This window comes from Alternaria burnsii (genome assembly GCF_013036055.1).
Source record: "Alternaria burnsii strain CBS107.38 chromosome Unknown 694, whole genome shotgun sequence".
In the NCBI taxonomy this organism is placed as follows: domain Eukaryota; kingdom Fungi; phylum Ascomycota; class Dothideomycetes; order Pleosporales; family Pleosporaceae; genus Alternaria; species Alternaria burnsii.
The window spans coordinates 137,619-162,670 of record NW_024066133.1 but is presented as its reverse complement, the minus strand read 5'-3'; the positions used below and the strand labels follow the sequence as shown (position 1 = coordinate 162,670).

Sequence of the window (25,052 nt, the reverse complement as noted above, 5' to 3'; positions counted from 1 at the left end):
GATGATTGAGATCACTGGTCCGATTTCCGGTAGCTGAGAACGGCCATGACTTTTTTTAATCGATGCGCGTTGCTCTCGAGGTGAACATGAGAGAGTGTCGTGTCTTTTTGTCGTGTCGTGGGATTGGTGGGCGACGGAAGTGACGGAACTATGCGCTACCGAGGCAATTGAGTCTCTGCCTGCCATTCTTAATGAATAACAATACAGCACCTCTCCCTATCTGTTAGGGCTTTGCAGAACAAGTCTTTAGATGTAGTTTAAATCAGCTCTTGATTTGCACGTGTGTATCTTGAATCTAACTGCCATAGAGCAAGTTTGTCTGAGCCTAGTTTGCGAAACAGTTGTGCGATATCGCGTAAGACTAAAGACTCGGTGACGATGCTTCAGATAGTGTACTGCGGCCGACGTCTTGAGGGTTATCTGAGCAGTATTGTTTGCGCATTGTAGTCCCACCCAAGTGCTAATCAAGTCGCGTGAAATGACTGAATGCAGCCGAGGAAGATGAACTTGGAGTTGTCTTGGTTGCTATCAGCGCACATGTAGAGTTCAATCAGGTTATTAGCAAGCTCATTTTATATTATCAGCAAGCTTGACTCCCATATACGGGTAGTCAAGGGCATTTATGGAAGATATGGTTCAAGACAAGCCTGATACATAGGAGCAAATCTCCGATAGTCGGATGACGTCCGCGATAGTCGGAGTGAGTATACGAACCAAGCTAGATGAACCTATAGGCAACAACAACAATGAGCAGATAAACAGTGCCTGTTGTTACGGAGACCTGCAACTCTTGCAATGACCATTAGATGTCCCGCGTTCTACCGCCGGAGGCCAGAATCTTACTCACTGACAGGATTTCCCCGACTCTATTCATCCAGCTGCAGTACATATCAGCTACTACCACTTAGTGAACACCGAATGCGATCGCCACAGAAATGCCTAATTACGCGCGGCAGAGCGCCCTGGATCTGGATGAGATATACGGCAGCTATGTCAAAAACGAGAGCAACATCGCTATGATGAGAAACATTCGCACCAAGGAGAAAATGAACAGCGCTGTAAGTGACCGCAATTGGTGGAGCTCATACGAAGAAAGTACTGAGCTTCGAACATAGCGTCACTGCGAGGACAAGGAGTGTGGCCGCAGTCCAAGCATGAGATGTGTTAGTGCGCTGCACTTTTGTTGGTGTCTTGCTCCCGTCGTCGACAAAGACAAGAGGTCAGATACATGCGGCCAAGTCGTGGTATGTGGGCAGCGCTTCCAGTGCATCTCCCCCAAAGGATGCGCTAGACATCCATATCTTGAAGGCTTTAATATCGACATCAGGGATGCGCGCAACGGCTACCCTACCACCGAGGTCAGATGGAAGCTCATCTTCGAGTTGTTCAAAACTGAACACGATGCAGCATTGGCGGATAACGCGGAGCAACAAGAACTGTCAAGAGAGTGGGACGGTATGACCGACCATCAAAAGCGGCGCCAGCGGAAACTGCAGGACCAAGCCGCGTTCCAGAGACGTCGCGAACAAGAGCGCACTGCTGGCCGACAGGAGATCAATGGGTCGCCGTTGATAGATGAAGAGATGTTCCTGGCAGAGGACGAAGACATTGTAGGTGTTGCAGTTGGATCTTATGGTTTGTGCATCGCGTATCGAGTGCCATCTACTAGACCAACAGTCAGACTAACATACGCCATCAAGGGTGATTACAGGCCTACAACGCCCGCATCTGACGTATTTTCATCTGCGAAAGCGACACTGAGAACGCGTCCTATCGTAACTCTTCTTCTGACCAAAGACTCCGAGTCACTGTCTGCTCCTACAGATACGGGCGAAGTCGCAGACCAGCAAGCACCCATCAAGCTACCCGCGACTCGACTTCATCGGAAAGTTACTGGGACACAGGGAATCGGAGTTGCCTCAGAGCCCGATGGGAAAGATGACATGACTCCTAGAGTGAGGGATGGTATTAAAGGCAGTAACGCGGGCACCAGTGTAAAGGTCGGTTTGCGCAATAAGACTGGAAGGTACGTATGCGTATGATCGCTGGGAGGCAGTAATGATTTCGGAACGCGTGGACAAGCATGGAAACTGTAGTGGAATCGTTATGTGCTCGGCACCTGCATGAATCGGAAGCTGCATTAAGCCTGTCGATGCTGATGTGATGATCGGGATGGCGCTGTCACGCGATGAGGGCGCGCAGGATTACAGAGTGTAGCTGGATCATTAAAAAGGAAAAACAATCTTTTGTCGAATTACCACGTCACAGGCTATTGTTTCTGAGGTGTTTTGCATGTGCAGGCGTGCGTTGTTGTGATAAGGAAAGGCAGGTAAGAGTGTGTCAAGCACGCTAGCAGATGACGTTTGCCCTTTATGTAAGCGCGCACTCATGTGGATCCTCCGCAGCTGCTTCCTTCATGCCGTTACCCACAACTCTAGTATTTAAAAAATATATTGCCGTCGTCAGCCCGCACAGTCTTACCGCCCGGTCCGCACACATGGCCAAAAATTCAGCTCCTCCGGGAAGGCTCGAACTTCCAACCTCCTGATGGACTGCTACTGCAAGCTGTAACAGTCAGACGCGCTAGCCAATTGCGCCACAGAGGATATATGAATTTGGATGTGCAGATTTTGAATTGACACATTTGTAATTCCGGATATCTGCACGTCGAGACACATGCCCGTGATGAGGCCCAACGATCGCTCCATATCGCGACCTACGTCTCCACCGACCAAATGGGTGGGCCCGGAATAATGTATACCGTCTTCGTCGAGATCTCGGGACTATATATATCGATATTGATCTCAGGTTCTACTGGTGATCAGCTGTAGGCTCTCCTTCCAGTCGTCCGTATACGTACGATCCATATTCCACACTCCTGGAATCTTAACCATATATTCCTTGCTAGGAATCACACCTTTGCCGTCGTTGCTGACTTCTAAATGCGCGCATTCAGGGTAAAACTGCGGCTCTAAGCAGGTACGACATGTTAGCGCCTTGCACATAAATTAAATTGGGAAAGAACCATATACATACTATTCGCCGAATGCAGACTGATAATCTCATGCCTCACCAAATACCTCCCCGCTTGCAACCCTACAGGCACCCTCTCACTCCACAGACTTGGGCTCCCATCCCACATGCTGAACGCTTTCTGGAACCACTCTCCAGTCTCGATGCTTCCGTTCAACAACCCCTTCTCCCCGATCTTGAACCAGTCTGCCGTTTCGCTGGAGAAGGTCGTGCAGTCGTTGTCGGCGTTGTCGCAGTATGCCATCCATGCTATCATAGGACCGACGGTGTGCACCCAGTACGCGTACGCGGCGGTTATATTCTCGCCTGCACGGATGGGTATGTAAGCGCGGGCGGGTGTGCCGGGCGTGTTGCAGGACAGGGATGAGTTGGTGGTTTCGAAGATGGGGTTGTTGGATATCCATTTTCGTTGTGGCATCCACGAGGCAGCGTCTTGCATGGCTTCATCACCGTAGGGGTCGTAGCTGGAATTGTTGTTAGTAGGGTCGCGACAGTCGTCATTTAGAAAGACTGTAATATCAAGATCTTACCCTGGGTACCATGTCTTGCCAACAGTATAGTTCAGAGCACCTCCGTGGGCGGAAACATGATGGGCTAGGAATACAGCGATAGAGGCGAAGAGGTTCCACATCGCAAATGCCTCCACTATGAGATAGCACGGGGGAGCGACTTAGGAAAGAGAAACTTGGCTGGGGTTGCGTCAAATGACACCTAGGTTCGATCAAACTACTAATTGACAAGAGACGATATGGCGATGAGTGTGAATGTTATGAGAGCTTCTCCACATGACGCCAATACCTGCTGCATATAATGTACCAAACATCAACAAAGCTACCCTTCTGTCCGGAGCCAGAGTTATAAATCGCCACACATTGGTTTCCCCTATATTGCCATTGCTCTCAGGTTATGCGACATTCGTCTAGACGTTGCATTTGACGTAAAGTTCCGTTCGGCACCTAGAGCGAACTCAGCAAAATCTGACAATGCAGCAACCAGTGACATCCATACATTATCTTTCGCGCCGGCAATCGCTAATTGATAGACGTGGGGTGCAGGGTTATAATAATGTGGGTAATTTGCGAAAATGCTTGGTATGAAGCTTGATTACGAACACCTTACTGTTTACCCGGATCTATCTAACAACGTACTCTGATGAACACTGTACCTCAGGTGGCGCAACATCATTCGGAGTATACATGATGGCATGGACAGTCCAAATTCCACGAATGACAATGGACCCCACCTGTTGATGTGGAGGAATCGAGTGTGAATAGGCATATAACCATCAAGTTCCAGAATGAAGCCCTTTCATCATTCTGACTGCCTTCAACTCTCCCAAGATGCGTATCCAATCTCTTGCTGCAAGCCTCGCTCTTGTGTCCGGCGTTTTCGCTGCGCAATTGACTCAAGTCTCGAACTATGGCGGTAGTGCGCGAGCGAAGCCTGGCATGTACGTAAAACCCGTCCATCTCTTGTGTCTAGTTAACACCACACGAAAGGTGGGTGTACGTGCCCGATCAAGTCAAGAGCGACGCGCTGGTCGTGGCAATCCACTCGTGCCAATCATCAGCGCAGAAATACTTCCAGAACTCTCTGATTCCTTGGAAGAAGGGCTCCGACACCAAAGGGTACGTAACAGTCTGGCCAAGCTCGACAACCGAGTGTTGGGATGTGTCCAGCAAGGCTTCGCTATCACATAACGGTGGCGGCGATTCGAATGCTATCGCGAACATGATTACGTATGCGATCGATAAGTACAAAATCGACCCTAAGAAAGTGTTCGTCACCGGTGGTTCTTCTGGTGGCATGATGAGTAATGTCCTGGCGGCCACTTATCCCGAGCTCATCAGCGCGGTGTCACTGTACTCTGGTGTGCCAGCTGGGTGTTTCGTCTCCGCTTCTGGGGCAGCAGCAGCGTGGAACAACACTTGTTCTGGCGGACAGTCCATCTCGACTGCGCAACACTGGGGCGACGTAGTTCGGGGAATGTACCCAGGATATAACGGAACACGCCCGCGCATGCGTAAGTTGTGGAGATCATGACGCGTTTGAACCATGTACTGACGTATCTAGAATTTTGGCATGGCTCTGTAGACGGAACACTTAGCCCAAAGAACTACGATGAGACGTTGAAGCAATGGACCAATGTATTTGGTATCAGTACCACACCGACGAGCTCGAAGAAGGATACACCAGAGAGGAACTATCGCACTGATGACTTCGGTCCAAGCGTCGAGGGTATCTGGGCAGTGGGTGTAGGACATAGTGTTCCTTCGCATCTGACAGTATCAGAAGCCTGGTTTGGCTTGTAATCGATCAGTGGCTTTCGCTTGTTCAATGCCCTCCCTTTGGTACTTCTAGTGTATCTCGCCGTTTCGGCTGTCGAGAAGGACTAGTATCAGGACGCGGAGGTTCTTGGTGTAGTGGCGGAGACGTAGGTGCCGGAGATGCACTACCTTCAAGCGCTGGTGAAGACATGATGCTTGCCGCGTATACGCTGTTCGCCCTTTCTTCGCGAAGCTGACTGTACGTGCGACTGATGCGTTCCAGATCGGGGTTTCGCAGAATCTCGCCAGGAACCTCTGGAAACCTCTGAGTCTCCTCATCAACTCGTTCATGGTCTGGATCAAGTCTTTCATGTGCTGCATCCCCGAGGTAATTCCCGGCTGATGTCAACCAACTTCGTATCCGGTTTCTGCCAGCTGTTGGCTGATCCGATTGGTGAGTATCTTGCTGAACAGCCTGAGAGGCAGAACCCATATTACGTTCAGAATCAGGATACGTGATGGTCGGGGTCAATTCGATAACGTTGGGCGATTCTGATCGTATACCCAGACCATCCCCCGTCTCTCTATCAGGGCCAAAATACACGGGCGAAGGATACCGTTGAGAAGGCGGTCGCTCACTACTGCGACTGATACGTGATGAATCAGAGTTCTCGGATTGGTTCGGGGGCTTCCCTTTCGGGACGTCGTCGCCATTGGTTGACCACAGAATATAAAGAGAACCAAGGGCGGCCATGATTGTTCCAGCTATTGGTGACCATTGTCCTGACGAACATGTTAGAAACTGGCATATCGCTGCGATTCTCCGCTTACCAATCGAAGCCATGGGCTCAGTCATAAATCGTACTTGTGGGCTGAAGAAGTTCGCTTCGCCAACCCCAATAATCGTGATAATCACCCCGCCAAACAACGGAATTTCGATGACGCCCAAGAACTTCCTCACGACGTTGTTGATGCCTTTAAGCTCTCCAACAGTCATATTCGCACCCTCAATCCGAGCGTTGAGAGGCTCAACAGGCCGTCGCCTCTTCCAGTTGATCTCCAAAATCTTATCCCAGGTAAATATCAGAGATAATATCGCGGGGATGCAGAATCCAGCAGAAAGTAGCATGGCGGCGTTGAACGACAAGATACGCGGCACAGGAATAACATAGACGTCGGCAGCGGATCCTCCCCGCATTGGAGATATCGGACCCTTGCTTTCAGAGCACGTCAAGTTACATCTAGCATGTTCGTATGGGAAGTTGGCGGTGCCGTAAAAAGGGTTTCCATCATCATCGCTACTGCAGGCCGTTGGGGTGACTCGGTAGAATTCCACGCAGAGGGCCAACAATCCCATCAAGATCAGTATCGTCCAGAGAAATATGATGTTGCGCCCTGGAGACTGGAAGTAGGTTCGCGACAGCCTCACAGTCAGAGGCGCTGCCAGAATTCCGATCGCGCAGAACTGGAAAGCCTTCACGGTGAAGACATGGAATCAGTTTACAATACACGCGTATGTTAGATACTAAAAACTTACTCCATATATATCCATATCAACGCCGCCTACATGGTTCGTTGTTAGATTCGCTCTCCTTGGGTGTTCTTGACGTTCTTGGTGGCTTTGTACTGACCATTCGTATGCGCCGAAGCGAGCACGAGGGCTTGGAGAGCAGAAACGGCCGGCAGAATCAAGACGGCAGCAAGGCACGTATTGCGCAACCATTCGGCTTTGCGAAAAGTTACACATGCCGCGACCAGGACATAATACAAGATCTGTATTCGTGCATCAGTTCTCTGATAGGTCCAGACTCGCTCAACACGGGTATGCTAGGATGGAGGAGTACTAACACGCGATCCTGCGCCATAGTTGGATGAGATTGGCCAGGCACAAACGACTTGTACTGCAGGGCTAGACATTGTAGCTGTTGAAGTAGCTGTCACAACACTTTGCGTCGCAAGAGTGGATAGCGCTCGAGTTGCCGAGATGCTCACATAGTACGAGCAAAGGCAGATGAGATGAAGACATTACTGAGCGGACTGTCGCAAAGGGAGAGCACCGGCATAGGTAATGCGCACTGCGCAAACGGGTGCGCCTCCGGACAGTAAGGCGTTCCATGTGTGCTGTAGATCTCCAATGATCTGGGGTAATGCAGCCCACCGGTGAACTATATGGCAGTCGCTTGCTACAGTTGCATAAGGCGAGAGGCTGAGTAGACGGCATGACCAGCCCGCGACTGGACCCTTTTCGAATACGGGTGGGGCTAGTTGTTAGCGGCCCAACCGGCGCCCAGATGCCATCATCTTGTCATCCTGGGCAGCAAGCCTTTTTACAACACCGCCTCTTAGCCTGCACTTATCAAGGCAATACAAAGAGCCTCACTTGCCTACCGCCAGGGTCATGTCGCGCGTCATCTCGCACATGGCACAAGCAATTTCTCGGCATCGGTACTGATCCTCACGGTCACGACTAAGGTCCAGGCACCGGCTCACAGATCGCCTGTAACGTCTAGCGTATAGATGCACTCTTCAATCGGGCCTTACCAAAAGCCTGATTTGGCGCACTTTATCCTGCAAGATACCTCCTGGAGTTTTTCTGCCCCCAAAAGCAATTCGCACGGCGGCTTCCAAGCATTGCTCCAAGACACGACATGATCTCTCAGCGGGCCACCCAATCGGAAAGGCCAGACCTTGATACTGGTAAGATCAAAGAATGGCGCTCTATAGTGACACTGATTGTCTTTGTTTTGACAAGTAAGTAGGATGTGTGTACTGACGTCTCAAACTCAACTAATCCTCAACACCTATAGACATCAATGTTCTGTTTCCTTTCCACGTTCCCATCTATCTCCCACGGATAATATGGACCCCGTTCCTCAAGATTGTGAGTGCGTTGCGCATCATACCGCCACCACAACATCCGACTAGAGTCAGGAATGGCAAGCCTGGATCTTTCGTACGATTCGACTTTCCAATGAACTTCATTACAGCTCCGCTGATAGCAGATCTCTTTTTGCTCGCTATCCTTGCTATTGGTGCGACGGAAGTAAAAGGCGGCACTCTTGGCGATCAGGGTATCGTGCCGTACGATATCATGCTCTTCTTTCTCTCTCTTGCTTACATTGCCATCTCGGTCGACGCCTCCGGTCTCATCAGATGGCTGGCTTTCAAAGTGCTGCAGAAGGGAGGGAAAGTCGGTCACCGACTTTTCTTCTACCTGTATACCTTCTTCTTCCTTCTCACAGCTTTCATTGGAAACGACCCGATTATCCTATCTGGTACTGCCTTCCTGTCCTATATGACGCGCGTATCAAGCAACATCAAGCACCCAAGAGCTTGGATCTTCACGCAGTTCTCTTGTGCAAATATCGCATCGGCAATACTGGTGTCTTCCAACCCTACCAACCTTGTCCTGGCTGGCGCATTTGAAATCACGTTCATCAAGTACACAGCAAACATCATCGTTCCGGTTCTTGTTACAGGAGTCGTGTTGTATCCTTTCTTGCTATACATCATCTTCCATGATGAGTCTCTTATTCCTGCATCCATCAAGATGGAGGATCTTCCCGATGAGCTCAAGGTAAGCGACCAAAACAAGGTGTGTGCTACATACGCTGACAAGATGCTCTTCGACAGAACAAGAAGCCAGTCAATCCCAACATTCCTTTCGCCAAAAGCGGGCCAGAAGAGAGCGATGGTGATCCAAACAGTAGTGACGACGAACAAGAGAAGAAGATGTCCCTCGAGGAAGTCCTGAATCCTTTCTTGGATAAGAAAGGCGCGATTTTTGGCGCAGTGATCATGGCAGCTACCCTTGTTACCGTCTTAGCGATCAACGCTGCCTCTCAAGGCACGCACGAACGCCCCGTGTTCTGGGTCACGCTACCCGCCGCATTCGTCATGCTCATTTTCGATCTCACAATGGGGTGGCTTAGTAGGGCAGAGACGCGGAAGATCGCTCACGAGGGTCGACGAAGAGCAGAGACCGCACTCGCAGAAAGGGAGATAAGGAGGAAGTCCATCACACAGGAAGAAGCGGATGCAATCACTCCTGAATCGGATCAGCAAACGAACCAGGACTCTGATGAAAAGTCTCATACCTTGGCTGAGGCCTCCAGTCACATTTTGAATGGGAGAACACACGAAATGATAAAGCTTGAACCCGTTTCACAGGAAGAAAAGAAGTTGGAGCCAAGCAAGAAGCCAATACCAACTACTCTAGCGTCGCTCGTCGCAGACACATATCGATGGGCACAGGAGACGTTCCCGACAACCATGACCGTTTTTCACCATCTTCCCTTGGCGCTGGTTCCTTTCGCATTCTGTATGTTTGTACTGGTCCAGGCTCTGGTCACCAAGGGCTGGGTTCCAGTTTTCGCACACGGATGGGATCACTGGGTTGAGAAGACCGGCACAGTTGGTGCAGTCGGTGGTATGGGCTTCGTCTCAGTCATATTGTGCAATGTAGGTTCTCGGTACTGTCGCAAAATGCCAATAGCTAACGTTTGAGTAGTTCGCTGGTACTAACATTGGCACCACAATTCTCATTTCTAGGGTAATCCAGGCATGGCAAGAGATTCACCGTCTGAATGGCAATCCAATCTCCGACCGAACCTTTTGGGGCACAATATACAGCATGGCAATTGGCGTCAATTACGGTGCCTTCAGTCTGGCCTTCAGTGCATCGCTAGCAGGTATGCTTTGGCGCGACATCCTGGGCAGAAAACACATCCATGTCGGCGGTTTGGAATTTGCACGCGTCAACCTGCCTATCATTGCGATCACCATGCTCGTCGGTCTGGTTGTCCTCGTTGGCGAGATCTACATCATGAGGACAGACGCCCCTTACGATGCCCAATGAGCCCAAAAAAGGCGAAGCGGGCCAGTGTACATATGTGGTAAATACGATGAAATTCAAACAGCTTATATCCGAGAACAAGAGCAATTTTCTTCTTCCGACTTGCTGAGTCGCGATCGCCATGTTCGATAGTCTAGAATTTTGGCATCTAGATCAGGCCCACTTTATCCGCCGATCTTCAGCGAATCGTCCCCATCTCTGGTCTGCCCGAGAATCAATACCTCACTCTACTGCAATCGACTATTACAAAGTTACTGCATCTCCGATTGTACGCGCGCGCCACAGAAGCCTTCAGAGAATATCAACATACTCAATCGACGTGGAAGATATGCCTTGTCCTACTTCTTCCATCATCATCTCACCGTACATCATGCCGTCTACATACGATTCCCCGATTAGCTTGTAGCCGCCCTGATCAAGCGGCCGCAATACCACCGGCACCTTGCAACCCAGGAGTATGACGACTTTGTCTCCAGGCTCTGTTGTGGAAGAACCGATTCCAAGATATCCTCCGCTTGTAGTGAATACGAACCGTTCGAAACAGGCTTGACCGGCGCTATGCTCGAGAGCTGTCCAAAGAGGGTTGGATGATGCAGATGTCGAGTGGTCGTATTGTTCAGCTGCCAGCCCAGTCTCGACGAGTTGCTGCAAATCCACCCCGTCAAACTTCAGCCCGCGCATGCTGCGCCAGGCTCGTTCAAAGCCTGAAGCACGTGCGTAGAACGGAAGTGGAAGTGGTTGCTGAGGGTCGAGTTCGTACGCTGCAGTGCTTGTCCTCAACTCCTGCCAACGTTTTGCGAAGATAGTTTTAAATTCTGTTGGAGGAGCGCTCCAAGAATCCATCCGATTCGTATTTGCAGTAACCGTTCTACACAACGCCTCGAACGCGCCAGCTTCTGTCCCGTAGGCATTTTTCTCGCATCGTGACTGGCGAAGAGAACTGGGCCTTTCAGTCCACCATGGATCACCAGCGACTCCGTCCACGGTGTCCACCACAACTCCCAGGCATCTTAGGACAGTATCTGCTTGGATCCTTTTGCTCGAGATTGTTGCGACTGCACCAGCACCCCCCGAAGCTTCAAAGAAAGGCCACTGCCCTTTGTCACCTGTGAAAAGCGAGCAAAGCATGTATTGTGGTTTCGAAGGGCCCCAGTCTGGTAGCCAGGAGGGTAAATGCGAATACGTTCTCGGTTGCATTCCTGCCATACATATGACATACAAGTCTCGCTTTTGCTTGATGTACTCAGACAAGAAGGTAAACCAGATGTTCTCCGGCTCGGCATCATAGTCAGGTGGGCACAAGTCTACCAGCTCGCGTCCACTGAGCCCGATCTTGGCAAACAAGTGATCTCGTGGGTCGGATGCTTCGGTCAGCCTGGTCATCTGGAGAGTTGCAAGAGCGGAAAGCGTTTCGCCTTTTTGTAAACGTCGGCGCAGGCTAATCAGGTTCCTTGCAGGATCAAGAACCCTTGGGTTGATATCCACAGCTTTGACTAGAGCGGTGACCCGTTCGTTCTTTGACGGCGTGAATTCCATGAAGATCAGACGATCCGCTGCCTCTAGATCATCTGCCGAAAGACGATGATTACCACATATGAAGATGACGTTCTGAGCCAGTGCGAACTCTTGTACAATCCATGCTCTTTTCCACCAGTTTCGGGCCATCAAGGCCCTCAAGCCTTCCCAGGTAGAATAATAGCAGGGGTGCATGCCTTCGTTCCCGAGCCAAGCTCCAATGTGTTCCTTGCGAGAATGCCTTGCTAGATGTGCAAGGAAGTTCATCGCCAGATCACTGCCTTCTGCAGCTGGTCCCAGCCATGCCAGAACACTCGTAGCATTCGAGAATATTTGTCGCATGAGCGTTACTTGAACATTGCGCTCAGCTGTATTGGACTGGTCTATGCATATTGCGTCGGCCCAAATACACTGCGGAACCTCGAGGCGGATAGAGCGCAATGCCATGGCCAAGTTCTGGTGGAGAGATGTCTTGTGGCCGTCGATATCTACTGACTCAAAGACTTCACCGTTGCTGTCATCGTTGCCTTCCAATTTCGATGCCCAGGTATATGACAATGCCGCGTAAGATTCTTGTGGAGTACACACGTTGCTGTGGAAGATCTGAACTCTGAGTGGCGCTGAAAGCGACGCCGCAGGTAAAAGTGTTAGCAGGCGAAATTCATCATCAGCTAAGGGCCTGTATTCTAGCTGCGAAGACATGATGCCTGTGGGGTTTGCGATGTGCTACGAAGAAAGAGGAAAAGAGCGTTGCTTCTCAGCCTACAACACTGGGAGGCCGGCCTTCAACAGCTGATTACGTAACATCTGCTAACCCACTCAATACAAGGTGCTGACTGCATGAAAGGTGTGATGAGGCTGGGCTCTCTGCGTAATTGACGCGCGCGAATCGCTTAGACTAAGACGTATCTATATGTGCATGTGACAAGTTGTCGTGTGACTGTGGCTTGCCATGGTATCCCAACTACGCAGCAACGTGTGCCTTGAAACGCACAAAATCAGGTAGCTATGCTGAAAGGCTGAGAAAGCCAGGGAATGATACAAAAAGTGGGGACGAAGGATCTCTAACGTACGCTGACAATGTTATAGGAAGCCCGGAGTCTACAGTACTTGATCATATATTCTGGCAATCCTACTCTCTTCACATTTGGTAATTGGAAAGAGAGAGAATACCAAAGACCGAGAAGGCGGGGCGGCGGCTGGAAGAGGAACGCGAACGGATCGACGGAAGGCTGAGAGGGAAGGCTGATGAAGCTGCCTCTTCGGGAACCCAGCCGAGGCAAACGAGCGTTCGCGCTACCCCACGCACACTGTCCCTAATACTTTCTACGCAGCCATGCTTAGTGACTCATCGTCTACATAAAAACGACAAAGGTGAGGAATGCGGAAAATACTTGCACGGCATTTTTATCTCTCATGCAAACAGTGACGCAGTTACTCATGCAACTCCAGTGACTATGAAAAGTAATCGTATGACGAACTTGAGTTGATAGCGACAGCGTCATAGGATCCCGAGATGTGCCAAAAAGATATTATTGCATTTGGGTATCAATCGATAAATGAGTCAAACCCATTATTCAACCGGATGTCGAAGAGGACCACACCAGCTGGAACGTGGATCGAGCCGACGATCCCAGCTACCCATCCCTATCATACACACACAAAATATCTCTCCTGCAATACGTCGTGCAACCTCCCAAACACACCCCCATGCCATTCTTTGAAATCCTCCCATTCCTCCTTTGGCATGCACTTCGCCAACATGTTTAACCACCCACCCACGATTAGATCCGCATAGTTTGCCTTTTCGCCCTCCAAAAAGGGCCCTCCCTCATTTACCACAAAGAAGTCTGCTAGTGACTTCAGCGCCGCCTTGAACGCCACCTTGAGCTGTTCCCTAGCCTCGCCCTGAATGCTTACACTATCCCAAGACTCCAAATGCGCTCGCTTACACATTTGCGCCTTTACGGCCTCTGCAGTCTCGGGATTAAACGGCATGTACTGCGAGACAAGGATGACATGCGCAGAAAACGTCGCATCAACATGCGTATTGAACTTTGCATACGCTTCATTCTTCGCACCCTCGTTTAGCGTCAGAGGCGCAAAGAACATGGTATCTTTATTCGGGCTCTCATAATCCAGTCCTGTGCCCTTGGAGTCCTTCGGAAAGAGACAGCCGCCAGAATCTGGAAACGTGTCTTCAAGGTAATTTGCAATGTCGAAACTGTCCCCAATGATCTTGTTGGAGGAGGGGTCTTGCAGCATGGGCAAGGTGTTGTAGTCTGAGCCATCGTCCAACTTGCGTGTGGCTGGACAATTGAGCCCCTTGCGGACGGTGGTGATGTCTAGTAAGTCGACCCATGTTGTTTTAAAGGAAACTCTCTTGAAACTGAGGGCTAGACGCGCTTTGGAGGGATTGGGGGCGTAAGAGCGGGGTTGTATTGGTGAAGAGATGTCGTAGAAGATCAGCGGTTTTGATTCTGTCATTTTGAAGGCGGCGGTAGTGAGTAAATCCGTAATGTTGGCGTGTTCTGAAAACGAGCGAGCGGAACAATGAGTGTGAGCTTGAAAGTTGTGATGATTGCAGCAAAATCATTGTGACTGGTGTACATTTATGTATGTAAGACATCAAGAGCTTGGCGCGTTGATGGGCGAGGCTAAGATGTGGGACTGGTAGGAACTTGGGGTTGCGCTTGGCCAAATCAGTGTGTATGAGCCATTCTGACGCATATTGCTTTTGGCAGACAGCCAGTAGTCGTGGCATCAAGTTGATGGAAGATAAAACATGGCCCTCTGCGGAAACGATGTGACTACCAGTAGAGACTCCATTCGCAAGCCCGCAACCTCAGATTATCCGGGTTGTATTGATAGCTCTTAACGTGTGCAGAGAGTGGAGCGCACGGGCCAGACGCTAGCGGTCAGTGGGGAAGGAAGGATGTCTTTGTTACTCGGACACCTCACGCGTCAAACCTCTTCTTCGCAAGGCTTCACGCGTCTGTATTCGACGGGTTCTATGTTCCAGTGAACAAATATCCGTTCATGGACGTTTGCACGGCGTGTAATGGAGGCTGTTCGCAAGGCAGACCAAATTCACGCGTGTAACGATGACTAACACAGCTATTGGACAGACTCGGCACCGGTCTCGTCCTAGTCTTGTCCTCGTCATAGGTCAATGGACTGCTCACACGCGCAATGAATCTCGCATTCCATACGGGTGCAATGCACCAAGCGAGGGTATATATGCCGGCGCCTTCTGACCAGCGGCATACTAGACGACCAAATGCACAATGTCAGCTACACAGCGCGTAGATGCTCTCGACTTCCTGGACGTCGCGCACGATGACGAGCTTCCGGGCTACGGTGAGGCTGAGACGGCTCCAGCCTACGATGACGGCGCATACGACGGGCCCCTTGTTACCTACCATCTTCGCCAGTACGACCGCAAGATACAGATGCTTGCTGCTTACAATGGGCCGCTCGCTTCTTCGTACAGAATCACAACGAACAGCTTCCGCGTCTTCTCGAAGAAGCCGGAGATGGAGGTGCTGCATACGTCGCAGGATATGCGCCAACGGAATATAGCTGCGCTTTCGTATGACAACGACGGAGGGTTCCCCTGGCGGCCGCGTGCGCATTTTGATTATGCTTCGGAGGACGGGTTGCGTACAAAGTACAAGATGGAGTCGCTGAACTTTGAAGACTGGAGTCTCACGGTTGGAGACAAGACGTACGTCTGGGTACTCGAGATGCGACCGATCGCATTGGGTGTGTACGAGAAAGGCTCTAGCAAGGTCATTGCGCGCTTTACGTTCTCAGACAAAGGTGTGCTGGCACTCAGAGGCGCCGAGGTCGGTGAGATGACTGTGTTTCGCGATGGACTGACACTGGCGCCGGGTGGGATTGACAAAGTCATCTGTGGCACCATGGTTGTCCTCACCTTCTTCAAAAGAATGGGCAGGAACTATACGAATCCGAAGATGGATGGGTTGGCGAGGGTAGGCTCTGTGACAGAAGGCACGCTGCTGCCGTCGTTGCATAGGGGCTCGACAGCGGGCTATTCAACCGTGGGCAACTGGGCAGGATAATATATGCAGTTGATGATTGGGCACGACGAAGACATATCGCGAGACGTGAAACATGAAAAAGTTCACATTGCTATGCTTATGCCACGTGTGGAAGGGCCGAGAAGGTACCTAAAGACTAGAGGGTTGTCGATCCGGGGCATCGTCTACCAGGCGGGTGGTTTGGGGTGTCATGAGACTGACTAGAAAGGCGACTTGACAGCGCACTACTCGAGACAGCGGCGCGGACCGCTTGAACGACTGTTAGCAAGCATCTAGCAGCCGTTGAGAAGTTGGTGTTGCAAACGTCTTTTTTATTTTTTATATTTGTTCATGCAAGTGCATGCCAGTCTTGCCTCGGCGGCAAGACAGGACAGGACAAGACGCTGCAGCCCCTAGACGAGCCCGACTAGGGTGAAAGTCTGGATCGCAGCGGATCCAGTGAATCTGCCGATCAAAAGAGCAAGTGGAGACGGGGCCCGTTCAAGACGACAAGGCCATCCCCGCTTGCCAAGTGGCCTGAACCCGTGTTTGCTGGTGGAGAGTGAGCCGGACAAGACGCACAACACACTTGGTGCTGCAGCGCAACAAGGTGAGAACAAGTGTGGCTCAGAGGCATTGCGCGGTCAGATTGCACGCTCGTCTAGGCCAGGTAATTTGCTCAGTCCATGCAATGGAATGCTGGCAAGGCGTGGCGAACTCAAGGCAGGGCCCGGGTCTGGAGCTGTCAGCCCATGCTCAGCGGTAGACGCCTCTAACCCAAAGGGAACTTGTGCCAATCTCTCCCCGGGAGGTCCGCCCTCCATCCTTTTCCACCACAGTGGACGCGACGTGCGCTGAGTCTCTTGCTGCTCATCCGCACCTGGGTCCGCCTGCCAGAGCACACCGGCTCGTCCTCTCTTTTCGCGCACGCAAGAATCGTACGGTACCTGCTGCCAAAAGCAAAACATACCCTGTAAAAGCTAAAGCCGAACCTGTCTTGCTGCTTCGGGCGTAGTAGCCTCTGCCGTGCATTCACTCCACCTCGCCAGCCCTCTGCGACTCGCACCCCAGAGTGCATCGAGATCTGCCTTTGATCGTCCACAACACGCTTGCGAAAACTCCGTCGCCGTCGCCGTCGCCCACTGCGAGGAATGGGATACGCACATCCCACACACTGCACCGACAACTCCCGTCGTTCGCGTCTGTCAGCTTGCCGGTACCGCTAGGATAGCTGACTGAGATCCGCCCCGACTGCGCTTTCTCTCGCTACTGCCGGGCTGCGTTGCTCCCCTCAATAGCACGTCCGACGTGTGACCTGCGACGCCTTGCAGAGTTATGGTCAAGATGCGGATTCCCATCCGTGAGCAGCTGGGATGTCTGGTTCTGCTGGCTTCCATGATAGGCCTGGCTGTGGTAGCTGTCGCAACATGGGTACCTACCAACGCTGTATATTCGTCCGTACCAGTGCTAACTCTGCCAGCTCACTAACCACAACTTCGTCTTGAATATACGGTAAATCTTGCCATTTCACACCACCGACCTGCCGTACTAATCGTCCGCTTAGGTCGACTCGTCTCACGCTGACAGCCTCTCTCAAAGCCGCCCAATTGTCGTCGAATCTGGCTCTCATGCAAATCCTCACTCAACAGGCTGCCAACCGTCTCTCTCCACAGTCTGCCCTCAGCCGATACTACAACGGAAATTTATCAGATGAAAACTGGTCCCGGGTCGAGGAGGACTACGATGCCATCTTCTCCGGTGACATGCGGACCCGTGTGGCTATCCAAGCTCAGATATACCCCTTCAACTCCTCCGAGCGCTCTATATTCAGTCGGACTGCATACACCATGATGGACGTTGTGCTGCCCATACTCAAGCCTGACGGACAGAATGCAACACTGGGCGACACCGAGTACGGTTTCATCCCGGAGCTCTATCCCAAATTCACTGTAGAGACCATACCATATAACGACACTGTCAACACGTACAAGGCACACTACCAAGGCAGAACTATCGACAACACCACCTACCTCTTTTCCGGGCCATACCGCGTCAACGAAACACTCAGCCTAGTGTCAATCACCACGCCCATCATCAATAACACGTCCAACATAGATACCCTTGGATGGCTGACGGCTGTCTTGGATGCATCGCTCATCTCCAATGTTGTCAACGCCATGGAGGGCCTCGACAAGAGCGGTCTTACCCTGCTTTTCGGCCCGAACAATGCCAGCAATGTTTTCCCTGCCGAATACCTGTACGATGCTGCAGACCCTAGCGCTCCCGAGGACGTACAGGTGCGCTATCTTGCCCCGCCAACGCAGCGATCAGAGGTGCAGAGGCATGGTCAATATGATACTGCTCTCGATCCACCGCCATTTTCCTGGACAAAGTATCCCGCCATACGCAAGGGCTTCACCAAGCCGACTGGCGCCACCAACAACGCTGGAAGCATCATCTCTACTAGCAATGAGGATGGCGATAATGTTGCTGTTGGATACGCTGTCATCAATAGTCCTATGGTCGACTGGATGGTTGTGGTAGAGCAAACCCATGATGAAGTCTGGGGACCCATCTACCACCTACGCAACGTCATCATCGCATGTGTGTTTGGCACACTGGGTGCCATGTTACTCCTCACGTTTCCTGTAGCACATTTCTCCAGCCAGCCGATCCGAAGACTCCGAGACGCCACCAAGAAAACCGTAGCGCCCCACATGTTCGAGGACGATGATTTCAGCTCGCAGAACGATTGTCCCAATGATAGTTCGGAAGACGGGGCTCTTGCCCGTAAAGAAGGCTTCTTTGGCCAGATCGTTCATTACCGGAGGAATGCAAAACTCAACCGTGCAGAGAAGACAGAAGCAGAGAGGCGGAGGCAGTTCCGCATTCCGGGCAAGGTCAAAGACCGCAAGCACTTCGTCCACGACGAACTCACCGACCTAACGACCACCTTTAACGAGATGACGGACGAGCTGATGATGCAGTACGAGAAATTGGAGGAGAGGGTAGCACAAAGAACGGCCGAGCTCGAACAGAGCAAAAAGGCGGCTGAAGCGGCCAACGAAAGCAAAACCTTGTTCATCGCAAACATTTCGCACGAGCTGAAAACGCCGCTGAACGGTATCTTAGGCATGTGCGCTGTGTGCATGTCGGAAGACGACCCAATCAAGTTAAGACGATCGTTAGGCATCATCTACAAGAGCGGAGACTTGCTACTCAATCTACTCACAGATCTCTTGACCTTCAGCAAAAACCAGGTTGGTCAACAACTAAGTCTAGATGAGAAGGAGTTCCGGTTACGCGATATCAGCTCGCAAGTCTTGGCTATTTTCGAAAAGCAGGCAAGAGAAGGCGGTATCAAGCTCGCCGTCGAATTCGAGGGACCATATGAGAACAATCTGGACGACAACGGACGACCCAACGAACTACGCGATCTCGGACCCTTCGGACTAGGCCGTCTCAAGGACATGGTTTTGTACGGTGACCAACATCGAATACTCCAAGTCGTTATCAACTTGGTATCGAACAGTCTCAAGTTCACTCCACAAGGCGGTTCTGTTACGCTTACCATCCGTTGCCCTGGGGAGGCCCACATGTCTGACAGTCGCAAAGCCTCTCTACAATCACGACAAAGCTCTACACGCAACTCAAAAACTCGCATGAGAGCCTCTGCGTCGGAGGTAGGATCCGTTTCGGTTGCCACACCACCAGACCACAACTACGGCACTGCCAATGTCATCAACGTCATGGGCAAAGGAGACGCATTCGCCCGCTACATGGCACAAGAGCGAGCTGCGACACCACCGCCCGGAAGATGGTTGTCTTTCGAATTTGAGGTGGAAGACACTGGTCCTGGTATACCTGACAATCTACACTCCAAGATTTTCGAGCCTTTTGTTCAAGGTGATCTGGGGCTTAGCAAGAAGTTTGGAGGCACAGGCCTTGGTCTGAGTATTTGTTCGCAACTTGCTGGTTTGATGAAGGGTACCATTGGTCTCAAGAGTGAGGTCGGACATGGAAGTGTGTTTACCATGGTAATACCGTTGAAGCATCTCACCAGTCGGGCCGACAGTACAGCAAGCTCAAGAAACGTCAACCTGGAAACCGGGACACCGCGCCGGAGTCTGTCGATCGACGAGCCGCAGCGAGGCCGCTCACATGATGACGCGCTTTCGGCCCGCTCGATACAATCCGCTACAAGTGGTCCGATCGTTGCTGGGAACACCGTTGCTACTGCTCCACAAGGGCCAGTGGCATTCGACACCGACAATCAACCTCGTCTTGTTGGTCTCAGTCAGCCTTTCTTCGCTTCAAACGCGCCACTAGAATCGCCAAACTCGCAGGTCGCGGCTATGAAGCGGGTGGAAGCCGAAGCAACAAAACGAGGAGACAAGGTCAAGGTGCTCGTCGCTGAGGACAACAAGACTAATCAAGAGGTCGTACTGCGCATGTTGAAGCTGGAAGACGTATACGATGTGACTGTCGCGAAGGATGGCCAGGAAGCACTCGACAAGGTCATGGAGAGTATGGAACGTCAAGCCCCATACAATCTCATCTTCATGGACGTCCAAATGCCCAACCTGGATGGTCTGCAATCAACGCGACTCATCCGACAGTCCGGCTTCTCAGCTCCCATCGTCGCTCTGACAGCGTATGCGGAGGAGAGCAATGTCAAGGTGTGTAACCTATGATCCCATTCCGACTACCCAGATGCTAACATGTCACAGGAATGCCTCGATTCAGGCATGGACTTCTTCCTCTCTAAACCGATTCGCCGGCCCGCGCTCAAACACGTCCTCAAAACATACTGCCCCACGATTCCGGAAGAGGATTCGGATACAACGCCGCCTGGTTCCGCGAAACTGGCCCCCAAAATAAACGGTGCAGTGGTAGTCCCAGCTCCTGGAGCGAACACCACAGCACCTTTCACCATCGTATCTGGGACGAACACAAGCGAGAATCGTCGTGCGGATGAATCGCCTGCTGTATCGCCTATGACTTCGCCACCCGCTGCGTAGCGACAGTGACATCTGCCGTCTCCACAACGCTTTTTGATCTTTCCCAGCTCTGTCTACGAAGTTCTCTGTTAATGTCCTACGCACGATACCACCTAATTGCTACTTTTATAATCCTGTCTTTTGATACGACGGTTTTCTGTTTCTACTTTTATTCCTGTTTTTGCAAAGCAGCAACTGTACATAGCAAGCATGGCGCTGGTGGGACATGGAAGTTCAGCTTCCCTTTTTCTTTATCTCTTTTTGAATCATAAAACATCTGGGTGCGCGTTTTGGCGTCTTCTTCCTCGATCTTGAATCTAGGAGGCTTCGGTATCTGGGTCATCTTTGGGGGAATGTTTTCTCGGTGTTGATGTTAGAGAAGATGGGATGTCATCGGGGAATTTCCATCACTAAGCAACAAATAACTAGGAAAGGACTGGGATGAATCAACTGATCTTGCAGTGCTGTCTTGGCTGCTGCGTACCACACAAGTTGTGTCTTTCTTCGTCTCTCTGCTGTGATGCACCCAGCCCCGCCTCCCCTTCCCTCCCAAGGTTTCTCCACCTCCACCTCCACCAACCTAAGATAAAAAAAACTCGAGCAAAAATTCAAAAACATACAACAGCGGGGATTCGCTAGTGGTCACCCACCTAACTACTAATCCGCCGGTATCTTGCTTGTATATGGCTGAGCGGACGGGAAGCCTAATTTTCAAGATCCTATGGTCGTATGTGGAAGAACTCAAATTTCTTTTCTATATATCCTCAAAAAACAGGGTCGATGCAGAAACGAATGGAATTCTTGAAACAGATCTTGTATCATGTCTAGGGTATTATCTTTAGGACGGTGGGTGACAGGTGGACGGTCTAGAGTACTGCACAAACCAAGTAAGAGGCCAACTGCCCTCTTCGACAGGCTGCCCAGTCGATGATCATCCAAGCTTCCTACTCGAGGACAATATCCCCACGCAAAAGACCCATCTTCAGCGCCTCACCGTGCATGACCCCATACACAAACGACTCTCCTACAAGACGATAATGACCATTGGGCAAAGGCCGCAACACAAAAGGAAGACCACCACGGTACAACACCCAGACCTCATCGCCTACACGCAACGATCTCGCTCCAGTGCCCATAAAGCCTCGGCGTGTCTTGAAGAGTCTCCGCTGCCGGCCTCCACTCTGATCAAGCTCGTGTTGCAGCTGTGCGAGTCCGATTGGCGAGTACGTGCCATTGAACATACTCTCCACGACCGTAGTTAAGCGCTTAGTATACGAGCTCAGTCTGTATTGTGAGTCTGGAGGTTCAAGCTCGAAGAGCTTGCGCCAATCAGGATATATGAAATCTGATAGTGGAGAATGATGGGGTTGGAATTCATCAGCGCTGGACCATGGTGTCAAGCGATGTCTGATTTGGAGGTTGAGAATGTAGTCGATGAACAGCAAGCCCGTTTCCGGTGGAGATGGGTATGTGTGGTTGTAGATGTCGGTAGTCAGTGTCCGCCATAGTACCTCGACACGCGATGGTGTCTTGCCAGTGGCACTGGGGTCTGGATAAGGAGAGTCAAGAGAAAGAGCTAGATGCACGATGCTTGCCCATCCTGCAGAAGGATCTTCTGATTCGTCGATAAGTAGTGAAGTCTGATCAATATGGTCTAATTGTATCCCTTGGACCCGAAGTAATCCCTTCCTCATGTTTGTTATAGCTGGACGCCAATGGTGGCTACCAGCAGCTGCCCAATGTGCGGGACCACGGTAGCGGAGCGGATATGGTTGGAGCGATACACTAAGGTCAGGCACCCAGGACGGTAGATTGGATATCTGTCTTTGTGAAGCGTCTTCCACGTGCGATAGCCAGGAAAGATTCTTATAGGAAGACATAAGAACGGTTGCGGTTTCGGTGTAGACTTCTTGCACACTGAGATTATAGTCTGGAATAAGCACATTTGGCTGCGTACGGAAGGGTGATAGGCTCTTATTGGCAAGGCCGAGGAAAGCATAGACCTTATCCCTTGGATCTGAGGATTCGGCAAAGCGATGCTTGTCTAGGAGGTTTCGAAGAGATGAGTGATTAGCCATCTGGCTGTTCGTCTCGGCCAATAGCGATGTGGACAGTCGAGTGGAATTAAGATTCAGAGGGCTGATTCCGACTTCCAGTTTCGACTTAAGGACTTGCCTATAGATACCGGGCTGATTCCGCAACTCTTTCACGTGCCTCAGCTTCTCTGAACGCAGATGATGATACCATCGCGTAATCTTGACAAAAGACAGTGTTTTGGATAGAAGTTCCCAGGGAAATACCTTGCTACCACAAACCACCAGGGCTGTCTTGCCAAGCGCGATTTCTTGAATGACCTGGAGGAGTCAGCTATAAGTCGTACAGGTATACGCTTGCTGCGGGCTTACCCAGGCCCTCTTGAACCATGGGCGATTAATGAGGACTATGAAACCTAGCCAGTTATAGAAGGTGAGCCTAGTAGCAAAGACCAACGGACTCTCTTCTGGATTATAAAATGAGGTGTACGGCACTAGCGACCATTTTTCCTCAGGAGTCGACGATATCCTCTGCATCGTGGTAAGAGCGTCTTGTGTGTATTGGTCCTCTTTGCCTAACCAGACTACAACACCATCTGCTTTTTTGAACACGTCGGCCATGCTGGCGACTTGCACATTTCTTTCTTCAATGTTTGTCTGGTTCACACACAAAAAGTCTATCCAGTAGTAGGTGGGTGTTTTCGGCATGTGTGGCATGTTGACTGCATTGCTGAGCATGAGAAGTGCATCCCAAAGATTGCTATTGACCTTGACAAAGCGATCATCGCAGATGATGGTGTGTTGACGGGCCGAGTTCACTCTTGTAGTCAACAGAGACTTTGGACCCGTCCCTCCATGTGTTGATGTTGGTGGAATGGAGGTACGCGAGCTTCCCCATGTGTAAGAAAGGGCTTTAAAGGAAGGTGCGTCCTCCAGCTCAGTCGTCTTCAGGGAACAACGTATGACGCCATTGCTTGCAGTTGGTAAGAGCTCCAACAGACGTATGCAAGTGGGCGACGGTAGACTTTGATATTGGTAGTGTTTGAGGTTGTAGGCTATAGGCAGCTTCGCAGCCTGAGTAACGCGAGCATAGCGTACGAGTCTGCGCAGCCTCATGAGTGGATCGAGTAGCTTCAGAGTGCATTGTGCATTGGTGCGTCACTGGAGGTCAGTGCGGGTGGGGTTGCAAGGTGGGGAGCGACGAACGTCATTCGCCAGTTTGCGTCCATGATCACTCAGCTTCAACCAGCAGGCACCATGATGCATGTGGTTTCATGATTCGCTACTGACTACAGAGGTCGTCAGAAGTTGCTACATGGTTGATGAGAGGTCTCGCAACACGTCGAGACTGCTGCGAATTCGAAAACCGAGCAAACAACCCTTTCTTAGGTGAGAAGAACCCAGGCGGATGATGCGAATTCATTCCATATCTGCTTCGGTTTCAAAGCTAGGGGCATCTTCTTGCTTGGAGTTTATTTTGCGAAGCTTGAGTTGCGGCTTCATCGCAGCTTCCTCGCAGCTTCCTGTGTTGACGGAGCTGGCTTGATCTAGTGGCATTCACATGCCAGGTCAACAGAATATACACGCGTGCAGACAGCCAACCATGCAAAGATGCTCAAGACTCAGCATCAGCGACACACAATAGCAAATCCAGGCATCATGGTGGCTTCTTGGTAACTCGAAATCGAGATCCACCACATGCTTTCTGCATGTGTTTTCCGCATTAACGTTCTCGTACCTCCTCCGTAGTCTTGACGTTTCAGGTCAACCAGGGTAGAGAAGCCACCGTCAAAACATCGGCATCATCTTTGCAGGCGAACGATGCCGGCACAGACCTGCCAGAAGCAGTCGTCGGAAGTCCGCGGTCCTAACCATGCAAGACACAAAACAGTCTCACAATCCCTACCAGTCCGGAGCTGGTACTATAAATCTAACAAGCTATATGTGATAATAACCGTAGAGGACACGGCAATATTGCACAGACAACGGAGCATGGTTACTCTCCGTGTCCCAAGGATTATATAAACTTTGTCTTATGACGACCCAAGAATAGACCGCATGTGTTGGGATTGTAGTGCTGCTCGTTTTTGGTGCTGATGGAAGGTATCAACTTCATCTGGGCATACGTAGTGGTATTGCGCAAGTAGGTCTCAGTTGCTGGCATACTTCGATTGGCTGCAGCGGTGTTCCAGTATCGATGCGTTACGTTGCGGTGACCGTTCAAGAAGAGCTTGAAATCTTGTATGGAACCTGTTGGGCCTGCCCCGTCGTGCTCCGACATCACTGGTCAATTGCTGAGGGGGGGG

At 51.1% G+C, this 25,052-nt stretch overlaps 9 protein-coding genes across 9 annotated transcripts; 5 read left to right on the top strand and 4 right to left on the bottom strand.

Annotated features, from left to right (window-relative positions):
- Nucleotides 1–935: 935 nt before the first annotated feature.
- On the top strand, nt 936–2,042 carry GT037_011020 (uncharacterized protein; the record flags this gene model as incomplete). The annotated part of the gene is made up of 2 exons (XM_038936067.1): nt 936–1,058; nt 1,116–2,042. The coding sequence occupies 2 exons, from the start codon at nt 936–938 to the stop codon at nt 2,040–2,042; spliced, it is 1,050 nt and encodes a 349-aa protein (XP_038781277.1).
- A 674-nt stretch (nt 2,043–2,716) lies between these two features.
- GT037_011019 (glycoside hydrolase family 61 protein) lies at nt 2,717–3,664 on the bottom strand (the record flags this gene model as incomplete). The annotated part of the gene is made up of 4 exons (XM_038936066.1): nt 2,717–2,811; nt 2,861–2,971; nt 3,037–3,497; nt 3,564–3,664. The coding sequence occupies 4 exons, from the start codon at nt 3,662–3,664 to the stop codon at nt 2,717–2,719; spliced, it is 768 nt and encodes a 255-aa protein (XP_038781276.1).
- Nucleotides 3,665–4,337: 673 nt separating this feature from the next.
- GT037_011018 (acetylxylan esterase 1 precursor) lies at nt 4,338–5,345 on the top strand (the record flags this gene model as incomplete). Its single annotated transcript, XM_038936065.1, has 3 exons — nt 4,338–4,483; nt 4,533–5,056; nt 5,107–5,345. Coding segments are annotated over 3 exons (909 nt in total), but the record flags the coding sequence as incomplete, so codon positions are not given.
- Nucleotides 5,346–5,367: 22 nt separating this feature from the next.
- GT037_011017 (uncharacterized protein) lies at nt 5,368–6,429 on the bottom strand (the record flags this gene model as incomplete). The annotated part of the gene is made up of 2 exons (XM_038936064.1): nt 5,368–6,083; nt 6,132–6,429. 2 exons carry the CDS (start codon nt 6,427–6,429, stop codon nt 5,368–5,370), a joined length of 1,014 nt encoding a protein of 337 aa, XP_038781274.1.
- Nucleotides 6,430–7,948: 1,519 nt separating this feature from the next.
- GT037_011016 (uncharacterized protein) lies at nt 7,949–10,158 on the top strand (the record flags this gene model as incomplete). The annotated part of the gene is made up of 4 exons (XM_038936063.1): nt 7,949–8,051; nt 8,108–8,877; nt 8,934–9,761; nt 9,811–10,158. 4 exons carry the CDS (start codon nt 7,949–7,951, stop codon nt 10,156–10,158), a joined length of 2,049 nt encoding a protein of 682 aa, XP_038781273.1.
- Nucleotides 10,159–10,446: 288 nt separating this feature from the next.
- Nucleotides 10,447–13,935, bottom strand: GT037_011015 (uncharacterized protein; the record flags this gene model as incomplete). Its single annotated transcript, XM_038936062.1, has 2 exons — nt 10,447–12,377; nt 13,377–13,935. 2 exons carry the CDS (start codon nt 13,933–13,935, stop codon nt 10,447–10,449), a joined length of 2,490 nt encoding a protein of 829 aa, XP_038781272.1.
- Nucleotides 13,936–14,957: 1,022 nt separating this feature from the next.
- GT037_011014 (osmolarity two-component system protein sln1) lies at nt 14,958–20,734 on the top strand (the record flags this gene model as incomplete). The annotated part of the gene is made up of 7 exons (XM_038936061.1): nt 14,958–15,665; nt 16,131–16,383; nt 16,497–16,656; nt 17,045–17,144; nt 17,194–17,225; nt 17,278–20,392; nt 20,444–20,734. The coding sequence occupies 7 exons, from the start codon at nt 14,958–14,960 to the stop codon at nt 20,732–20,734; spliced, it is 4,659 nt and encodes a 1,552-aa protein (XP_038781271.1).
- Nucleotides 20,735–21,657: 923 nt separating this feature from the next.
- On the bottom strand, nt 21,658–23,862 carry GT037_011013 (uncharacterized protein; the record flags this gene model as incomplete). The annotated part of the gene is made up of 2 exons (XM_038936060.1): nt 21,658–23,067; nt 23,119–23,862. The coding sequence occupies 2 exons, from the start codon at nt 23,860–23,862 to the stop codon at nt 21,658–21,660; spliced, it is 2,154 nt and encodes a 717-aa protein (XP_038781270.1).
- Nucleotides 23,863–24,567: 705 nt separating this feature from the next.
- GT037_011012 (uncharacterized protein) lies at nt 24,568–24,771 on the top strand (the record flags this gene model as incomplete). The annotated part of the gene is made up of 1 exon (XM_038936059.1): nt 24,568–24,771. The coding sequence occupies one exon, from the start codon at nt 24,568–24,570 to the stop codon at nt 24,769–24,771; it is 204 nt and encodes a 67-aa protein (XP_038781269.1).
- Between the last annotated feature and the right edge of the window lie 281 nt (nt 24,772–25,052).